This window comes from Lipotes vexillifer, unplaced genomic scaffold (assembly GCF_000442215.2).
Source record: "Lipotes vexillifer unplaced genomic scaffold, Lipotes_vexillifer_v1.1 scaffold500, whole genome shotgun sequence".
Lineage (NCBI taxonomy): Eukaryota > Metazoa > Chordata > Mammalia > Artiodactyla > Lipotidae > Lipotes > Lipotes vexillifer.
The window spans coordinates 861,852-872,024 of record NW_006778765.1 but is presented as its reverse complement, the minus strand read 5'-3'; the positions used below and the strand labels follow the sequence as shown (position 1 = coordinate 872,024).

At 41.3% G+C, this 10,173-nt stretch overlaps 1 protein-coding gene across 1 annotated transcript in view; it reads left to right on the top strand.

The window, feature by feature from the left end:
- Positions 1-10,173, top strand: part of DCAF1 (DDB1 and CUL4 associated factor 1) — an 82,545-nt gene that overhangs the window by 57,422 nt on the left and 14,950 nt on the right. The window contains exons 14-23 of the mRNA XM_007451885.1: positions 832-2,095; positions 2,678-2,804; positions 2,855-2,935; positions 3,875-3,957; positions 4,512-4,596; positions 7,245-7,478; positions 8,049-8,142; positions 8,661-8,765; positions 8,986-9,059; positions 9,570-9,671. Of these exons, the coding sequence (XP_007451947.1) occupies positions 832-2,095; positions 2,678-2,804; positions 2,855-2,935; positions 3,875-3,957; positions 4,512-4,596; positions 7,245-7,478; positions 8,049-8,142; positions 8,661-8,765; positions 8,986-9,059; positions 9,570-9,671 (2,249 nt within the window). The remainder of the gene's footprint in view (positions 1-831; positions 2,096-2,677; positions 2,805-2,854; positions 2,936-3,874; positions 3,958-4,511; positions 4,597-7,244; positions 7,479-8,048; positions 8,143-8,660; positions 8,766-8,985; positions 9,060-9,569; positions 9,672-10,173) is intronic.

The window sequence follows — 10,173 nt, the reverse complement described above, 5'->3', positions numbered from 1 at the left end:
GAAGCTTTTTATTTATTCCCACTATTTTTGCTCTACTTACCCAAGAAAGTTTGTACATGACCCTGGGTGACTTCCACATAATACTGATGTCATTCCCCTATTTAACATATAAGGTATTATGTCATAAAGATGTACTGTAGTAGAACTGATTTCATTTTATACAAACTATTCCTTATACTTTTTAAAAAAAATTAATTAATTTATTTTTGGCTGTGTTGGGTCTTCGTTTCTGTGCGAGGGCTTTCTCTAGTTGTGGCAAGCGGGGGCCACTCTTCATCGCTGTGCACGGGCCTCTCACTATCGCGGCCTCTCTTGTTGCAGGGCACAGGCTCCAGACACGCAGGCTCAGTATTGTGGCTCATGGGCCTAGTTGCTCCGTGGCATGTGGGATCTTCCCAGACCAGGGCTTGAACCCGTGTCCCCTGCATTGGCAGGCAGATTCTCAACCACTGCGCCACCAAGGAAGCCCTCCTTATACTTTTTTTTTAAAAAAAGTGTAGTTTTCTTTTTTTTTTTTTGTGGTATGCGGGCCTCTCAGTGTTGTGGCCTCTCCTGTTGCGGAGCACAGGCTCCGGAAGTGCAGGCTCAGCGGCCATGGCTCACGGGCCCAGCCTCTCCGTGGCATGTGGGATCTTCCCGGACTGGGGCACGAACCTGCGTCCCCTGCATTGGCAGGCGGACTCTCAACCACAGCGCCACCAGGGAAGCCCTAGTTTTCTTTTAAGTGGAACAAAATGAACAGAACTCTAAATTCTGACTCTGGGATAACCGTTGAAGTTGGCCATTAGTTTTATGAGGAATAATATAAAATGTTTACTTTTTCCCCAATAGGTATCAGCATTATTTTGGGAGTGGCTGAGGGTGAGTTCTTTATTCATGATGCTGAAATTCAGAAGTCCGCACTTCAGATTATCATCAATTGTGTGTGTGGCCCGGATAACAGAATTTCTAGTATTGGCAAATTTATCTCTGGAACTCCTCGGAGAAAGCTGCCTCAGACTCCCAAAAGCAGTGAGCACACTCTGGCCAAGATGTGGAATGTGGTCCAGTCCAACAATGGCATCAAGGTGCTTCTGTCCTTACTCTCCATCAAGATGCCCATCACAGATGCAGACCAGATCCGGGCCCTGGCCTGCAAGGCCCTGGTGGGCCTGTCTCGCAGTAGCACTGTCCGGCAGATCATCAGCAAACTGCCCCTTTTTAGCAGCTGTCAAATCCAGCAACTGATGAAAGAGCCTGTGCTGCAGGACAAACGCAGTGACCATGTCAAGTTCTGCAAGTATGCTGCTGAGCTCATTGAACGGGTGTCAGGAAAGCCACTTCTCATTGGCACTGATGTGTCCCTGGCACGACTGCAGAAAGCAGATGTTGTTGCCCAGTCAAGGATCTCCTTTCCTGAGAAAGAGCTGCTTCTGCTGATACGAAACCATCTCATTTCTAAAGGGCTTGGGGAGACAGCAACTGTGCTGACTAAAGAGGCTGACCTGCCCATGACTGCTGCCTCCCATTCTTCTGCCTTCACCCCAGTCACTGCTGCTGCTTCTCCTGTTTCTCTTCCCCGTACCCCTCGCATCGCCAATGGCATTGCAACTCGACTGGGCAGCCATGCTGCTGTGGGTGCCTCTGCCCCTTCTGCCCCCACTGCTCATCCTCAGCCACGGGCCTCCCAGGGTTCACTAGCTCTGCCTGGCCCATCTTATGCAGGCAACTCTCCTTTGATTGGTAGGATCAGTTTTATCAGAGAGAGGCCATCACCCTGCAATGGCAGGAAAATCAGAGTGTTGCGGCAGAAGTCGGACCATGGCGCCTACAGCCAAAGCCCAGCCATAAAAAAGCAGTTGGACAGACATCTTCCTTCCCCACCTACGCTGGACAGTATCATCACAGAATATCTTAGAGAGCAGCATGCTCGCTGCAAGAACCCAGTTGCCACCTGCCCACCTTTCTCTCTCTTTACTCCTCACCAATGTCCTGAGCCAAAACAGAGGCGGCAAGCGCCAATAAACTTTACCTCAAGGCTAAACCGCAGGGCATCATTTCCAAAGTATGGAGGGGTGGATGGCGGATGCTTTGATAGGCACCTTATCTTTAGCAGGTAAGGAGAGGTTACCTCACTTCCTGGGAATTGGAATGATTTTTCTATTTAAGTCAAAGTATGTGGGCAATATCAGCATAAAGTAATTAGTCCGGAAAACCATCTGTTGGCCTGAAATACCAGGAATTATCACTGTGTGAATACATGAGCAATGTGACTATACCCCCTTTTGTCAACCATGGGTTCCTTGTGTGATTATTGGCAATATATTGATAAGGTACTCTGTGTTCTTACTATAACTAGTATGTTTTCTAGAACCCATGCAACACTCTGTCCCTAACTAGGCTGTCAAGTTTGTTTTTGTGCTGGTCCAAGTTGTCTCCTCTTATTCCTTAAAAATCTTAAGTGAAGGTCATGGTATCCCAGGTTTTACACATGGGAATTTTTGTTATTGTTAAAATTTTTAAGTGAAGGTCATTTTCTCTCTTTTAAAATGAAGGTGAACCACTGAAGGTCACTGATATTGTGGAAGAACCCATTTGAAACATAAATGCTTTGTTTTTCCTTCTGTCCTTCTAACAGAGTTTTCTTTTTCTGAGCCCTTTCCTGTTCTTTGTCTCTGATTCTCTTTTGTTTGCTTAGGTTCCGTCCTATTTCAGTGTTCCGGGAAGCCAATGAGGATGAGAGTGGCTTCACCTGTTGTGCATTCTCAGCACGAGAGCGGCTCCTGATGCTTGGCACCTGCACCGGGCAATTGAAGCTCTATAATGTGTTTAGTAGCGGTTCCTGATGCTTGGCACCTGCACCGGGCAATTGAAGCTCTATAATGTGTTTAGTGGACAGGAGGAGGCCAGCTATAACTGTCACAACTCAGCTATCACACACCTTGAACCTTCCAGGGTAAAGGTCCTTTCCTAGGTTATTCTCAATCATTCTTCTAGGATAGGTTGGTGAACTGTGGGCTTGTGGTCTGACTGGTTTCCTGTATTTGTGCATAAAGTTTTATTGGAACACAGCCATGCTCGTACGTTTATGTATTGTCATGGCTACTTTTATGCTACCACGACAGAGTTGAGTACTGTAGTTGCATGCAACACAGATCATATGGCCTGCATAAACCTAAAGTGTTTACTATCTGGCCCTATGTTTGCCAACCCTTGTTCTAAGATCTGAACATAGATAGATTTTTAATTTGCTTCATTTGGAAATGGAGATTATCAACTGTGACCACTAAAGTTTTCTTTTTGTGTTGGAAGGAAATCTCAGAGTACTGTGAATTTTTAGGAAAACAAGCATATGATTCCAGTGGTAGTTCACAGTTTATTAACACTATTCTGTGGATGAAATTGATGCCTTTGCTGTTTCTAAAAGTCAAGACTGTTAAGATGACAAGAATAATTTTCCTGATTTTAAAGTAAAGGAGGTTGACCTTTTATTGGGCTTTCTCTTTGAAAAACCTTTAAGAATCCTTAGCTAGGAAGTCTAACAACTGTTTCCAGTTGACTGATAATTCAGATGAGATAGATGGAGAAATATGGCCAAATATTAAGAAAGGAGGAACCATCTTTGACATCTTCCCAAGTGTCACATCCTCCCACCCCCTGCCTTGGAACTATTATATTTTAGGAGGATTTAATATTCTTAAATTTAGTTATTTTTTAGGACATAGGAGGTACATGTTACTTAAGTCCTAGCAGCTTCTGACCATTTCTTGGTTCCTAAAAGTTTTTCTGTTTTCTTTATAATCCAACAATATATTTTATATTTTAGAATGCTAATGGAAGATGGCATTTATATAAACACATGATTACCCACCTTGGGCCTCCCATCTTCTTTTAGGACGGGTCCTTGCTGCTGACATCTGCTACTTGGAGCCAGCCTCTGTCTGCACTTTGGGGAATGAAATCAGTATTTGATATGAAGTATGTATCTACTTTTATAACCTAGTCTCTCTGTTTTACAGTTTATCCCCTTCATCTGATTCTTTGACTTAAAGGCTTTTGGGAGAAAGAGGAATGCTATAAGTTATATTGCTGACTTCTGTCTTCCTCATCTGTGGTACATGTTTAATAAGATCTTATTTTTCTTAATTGCTGGGTTTTCTTATCAGGTAGGTATATACATTCCCATCACACAGCAGACCCTTCAGTAATCCAGAATGGCACATCTATGTATTTTCTCATGTTCCCATGCGTACATTGCTATCTTTGCTGGAGCATATTTCAAAGGCACGTGTACCCAGTTAGCCATTTCTTTAACCAGGTAGTTTCCATTAATTATTTTGGATCTGCTTGGACAAACTGGTAGAGGGAATTTTCTTTTTAATCTTATGTGTACAGTTTTTTCCTCTTTGGGAGCTGAGAATCTTTAGGTGAGTATAGTCAGGCAAGAGGCTGAGGATCACCTTATTTTCAGTCAGTTGAATAATTATGTCCCAAAGGTCAGTTATATCAGTACTTCTGTTGTTTGTTCATAGGCATTCCTTCACAGAAGATCACTATGTTGAGTTCAGTAAGCACTCTCAGGATCGAGTCATAGGCACAAAAGGAGACATTGCCCATGTAAGTACTTAAGAATCCACTTCTTTCAAGTGATTTGTCTATTTTTTTATACTGAAATCTGCTGGACTGAGTGTGACGACTTAAGTCCTGTGGGTGACAAGAAATTACTCAGTGATATTCTTTCCAGATAGAATCTGTAAGTGTAATGAAGTAATTCTGAGCTATATGGAAAAAATGTGAAAAGAACTTAATCTGACAGTTTGAGAACTATTTCATTAGCAGAGCAGATATTTTCAAACACTAAGTTTTAGATGAAATAAAGTCCCTGCCTTTATGGAGCCTCACTGGGGAGACAGTGAATAAAGAAGCAAATATATAGTATGTCAGGTGGTAAGTGCTGCCAAGGAAAAGAAAGCAGGGTAAGAGGTAGGAAGTGCTTGGTGGTGGTGTGGGGGACTTCCTTTTTATCTAGGAAATCAGTGTCACTGATTGGGTAATGTTTAAGCAGTGTCTTAAAGGAAGTGTGGGCATCATGCAGATGTCTGGGGAAAAGTGATCTAAGATGGGGGATGGCAAGGGAAAAGCCCTTACTTGGGAGGTGGGAGGAAGAAGGCTGAGGTCAGTGGTGGGGCATAGCGTGTAGCCTCTTGCAATGTGTTAAGACCTTTGGTTTTTCCTCTGAGTGAGATGAAGACACTGGAGGGTGAGCAAGAAAGCACATGACTGGATGTAAAATTCCTAAAGTGTGAGTCTGGTTTCTGTGAGAGAAGCAAGAGGAGGCTTTCCAGTTAGGAGGGTGTTGTGCCAGCTAATATGTGAGAGCGTAGTGGGGCTGTGCCTAGGTGGGCGTGGTGGAGGCAATGAGAAGTGATGTAGCTGGACCCTGGGGTTTTGGATGCATGGAGTTTGTGATTCTCTTAGACACTCAAATAGGAAATGGGCAGTTGAATATACAAATCGGGGGTTCAGGAGAAAAGTCTGGGGTGGGAGATATAAATATGGGAGTTGTTCACTTGTCGACAGTATGAACCATGAACTTGGATGAGATCATTAAGGAGGCTAGAGAAGAGAAGTGTGAGGACAGAGTCCTGGCATGTGCTAGTATTTAGAAGTTGCCCATGTGAGAAGGAACTTGGGAAGGAGAACAAAGTGTGTGGCCAGTTAGGTAGCAGGAGACCTCAGGAAAAAGATGTGCTCTAGAAGGCAAGGGAAGACTCTTTTGAAGAAGGATTGATCTCCTGGGTCAGAAACGGCTGATAGGTTACGTAAGTTAAGAATTGAGGGAATTCCCTGGCGATGCACTGGTTAGGACTCTGGGCTTTCACTGCGGAGGGCTGGGGTTCGACCACTGGTCGGGGAACTAAGATTCTGCAAGCTGTGTGGCGTGGCCAAAAAAAAAAAAAAGGATGAGAATTGAGAAGTGACCTTTGACTAACCATGTGGAGGTCAGTGTTAACCATGTCAGGAGCTAGTTCTGTGCACTGGGATGAAAAATCTGATTAGAGTGGGTTCACGAGAGAACAGGAGAGAAGTGGAGACACTGAGTATAGACAAGTCTTTTGTAGTATTTTGCTGAAAAATAAAGAGAAGAGGGGATAGTAGCTTGAGGTGGGGGATATGGAGTGGTGAAGAGAGGGTTTCTCCCAAACTTAATTTGAAAGTGTTAAAATATATAGAAGAGTTGAAATAGTACGCATAACTACCACCTAGATTCATCAGTTTAGTATTTTGCCATAGTTTCTTTCTGTGTAAATATGTGTGTTTTTCTGAATTATAGAAAGTAAGTTGCAAACATTTTATCCCTAACTCTTATAACATGTATATCCTAGCAATAGTGACATTTTATTACATAATCACACTGTTATCAAATATAAGAAAATTTATAGTAATTCCTAAATATCATCTAATATCCATCCCATACTCAGTTTTCCTGATTGTTCCTGATGTGTTTGGTTTCAAATGTTTTGTTTTTTTTTTTTTTTTTGAACCAGGATCCAGCCAAGATTCACATATTGCATTTGGTTGTTATGTCTCACTAATGTTTTAAAGCCAAGAACCATTTCTCCAGTTTTCATGACATTGACTTTTGAAGAGACCAGGCTAGTTGTCTTGTCCCACGATCTGGATTTGTTTGTTTCCTTGTGGTGTCTCCCTATTTGTTCCTCTATTAAAGGAGGATTTTTTAAAAAAGATTGGATATATTACAGCGTGTCTGTAAGCTGATGGGAAAGATCTGGTCTCTGCATGGGTTGCACATTGTAGACTTTGGATAGTATATTGGGATATTTTAAGGAGAAAAGGGCATTTCGTTGATGCCTTTCTCCAAAAAGTAACCTGTCAGAGTATTCTATGAGTAATGTTGGTTAGTCCACATGGAGAGTTTCTCAGTTTCAGTCTTAGAAACATTTTCTGTTTCTTGAAAGTGGGATGGGGAAGAAGAGGGTTTTCTTATCCCTATTGCAGTCTCACTTATTATTTTCTTACTTGTGGCAAAGAGACTTTTCAAACCTTGAATGGGAACCAAAGTACATAAACTTTGCTTGTATGGGTGTGGTCTTCCTATTTTCCAGTTATTTTCAATGTTAGGCCTTTTATAATTTTGATGGGCTTTGGAAAGCATGAGAGAGATATTTTACGCAGCTTCTGTTTGAATTCGTCAGTGGATGGATTGGTCTGATTTTTCTCTTCCCACCCCTTCTTCTCTAAAGATTTATGATATTCAGACTGGCAACAAGCTGTTGACTCTGTTTAACCCAGATCTTGCCAACAACTACAAGAGGAACTGTGCCACCTTTAATCCTACAGATGATCTTGTCTTAAATGATGGCGTCCTCTGGGATGTCCGCTCTGCACAGGCCATCCACAAGTTTGACAAGTTCAACATGAACATCAGTGGCGTTTTCCATCCGAATGGGCTGGAGGTCATCATTAATACTGAGATTGTATCCTTTATGCCCATGTCTTAATTGCCATTTGTTACCTAGTTTGTAATGCAGAAATTATTTATCTTTCTACCAATACCTGGTCGAAGTATCCACACAGGTAAATAACCTGGTTTTTTCCTTTGGTTTGAAGTATTATTGAATCTCTAGTGGATTCAGTTGATACTGGTAATTATTGATGACTTTTACTAGTGTGTTTTCTTTGTATCGGGAAGTGACCAGATTACTCCCTCCCACTTCCCCAGGTGTCAGATTGACTTTTATGTGTCTTCAGAAGGATTTTACTTTTGCTCTATAGAAATGACACATAAGAGTAAAAAGAAGTGCTACTATTGGGAGAGAGGGAGCTCATGTAGTTTTTATGTATATAAGGATATCATAGGAGATTTTCAGGGTCATTATTCAGTAATATGCATTCTGTATGCTTTTGCTTTATCTTGATCTTGTTGACTTTTAAAGCATTAATACCTAGAAGGAGGGGAAAAGAAAGTAGTATTTCAGAATTTCCCTCATGAGGCTAAATAAGAAGTTTTGGGGAAAATAGTTTTCCTTGACCTTTTCCCCTCCTAGTGGGACCTTCGTACTTTCCATCTTTTACACACAGTTCCTGCTCTAGATCAGTGTCGAGTGGTGTTCAACCACACGGGGACAGTGATGTATGGAGGTAATAAACTTTTCACTTTTCATTATTCTCTTTCTCCCTCCTCTCCCCACTCACTTAATTTGATACTTCCTATTTAGAAATATCTGTGAATTGAAAAACATTTCAAAGTTGTAACATAAAAGATAAAATAATAGTACAAATGGTGACAAAATTTGTTGATGAGAATAATGTCGATTTAAAGTGGAGTGCCACTGGCTTTGAAGATAACAAGTAAATCTTGTATAGAAAGAAATTTCATGAGTAATTTACCATGCGTATCATTATGAACTTAAAGAAAAACCTTTTTTGTCTTGTGATTTTTGTACGCTTTCAGATGTAACAGTTGTTGGAAGCTATATGAGAGGTTGAGGATATTGTTTGGATATGCAAGGAGGATGCTTTGAGAGGAATTTACTACAGGGAAACTCTCTGAAGTCTTGATTGTCCATTAATACTTTCTGCAGTTGTGAATAGGTGATGTTTCTGAATCTAATAGTATTTTGCTTCCCTTTCCTATTTCCCCTTTCTGTCCCAACTAGCTATGTTGCAGGCAGATGATGAAGATGACTTACTGGAAGAGAGGATGAAAAGCCCTTTTGGATCATCATTCCGAACATTTAATGCAACTGATTACAAACCTATAGGTAAGTGTGAAGGTCAGGTATTGATGATTTTGCCTTGTTTTGGTGATCCTTATTTAAGATGCTCCATTTTCTGAGAGAATTATAATTTTTCTGCTTTTGAAAAGCAGAGGAGTTAGGGAAATATTTATGAACAGTCACCTTGAATTCTGTTAACAGAAAGGCTGGTTTTAAGATCACAGTAGTAGTCTAGTCCTGAGTCTTGTCACATTCTGTTTTCCAGCGACCATTGATGTGAAACGGAACATTTTTGACCTATGTACAGACACCAAAGACTGCTATCTTGCTGTCATCGAGGTAAAGGGAGCAAGAAATCCTACTGTTTTATTCTGATATTTAAGATCATTTTCAACTTACACTCCAGACATTTGTATCTGTTATGTGTTCTAAAGATGATGCATTTCTGGTGATAGATTAGGATAATCTACTCATCTGATGGGGAGATACACAGTATAAGAGAAGTAGGAAAATCCTGCTATAGAGCATTGGGGAGCGTCCCATATCCTATTATCCTGGACTCACACTGTCATCCCTTTCTTAGAGGAGTCATTCTCTCTCTAGAGCATCCTTGGAACAGTGTTGTTCCCAGGGATGGTGGTCTCTCCCTTGCTGTCCAGGCCTTCTCATCCTGTTTTTCTTTCCCTCTTTGTGTCCTAGGCATGACATTTTCAGAATCAGTTCAAGAATTTTGGGTATTGGAAGCTTTGATAGTTACAGGGTCAAGGTGTGTGAGTGCCAGTCATAGCTGAGGTGTGGATATGGGCCTTCTAAAAACTAACTTCTTGTGGACTGGGTGTTCTATTTCAGAACCAAGGCAGCATGGATTCTCTGAACATGGACACAGTGTGCAGGCTATATGAAGTAGGCAGGCAGCGTCTGGCAGAGGATGAGGATGAAGAGGAGGACCAGGTTAGTGGTCTTTGAAATTTCTTTCTGCTGAATAATGCTTTATTAGAAATTATGCATTTCTGCTTTTAGTTATAGGGTTTTTCTTTTCTTTTTTTTTTTTAAGATTTTTGCTATAGCGGTGTTTGCTACCTGTTAGCATATTCTGAAGGCCTGTCTTGTGTCCTTGATCACTGAAACTGATCAGAAGAAAGCAGATTTTTATTATTACAAGACTTTAAGCAGTATCTGATAGTCCTGTGAGTTCCATTTATAGATTAATTTACAGGTCAGCAATCTCTGATTTTGTTTTAGAGATTTCCTTTTACTCACCCTCAGAACCAGTGCCCTGTCTGGCTTCAGGATAAGCAGGCCCCCATTTTCTCAATGTCAGTACAAAACCAAAAAGTCACTCTGCTGAGCTGGATCATAGAAATGGCTTAACCTCTATAAAGTTCTGGTTTGCATTTTCTCAGTTTTATGGCATAGTCTATTTTCAGAGTATAGAATGGAGCTTACAGGGAAA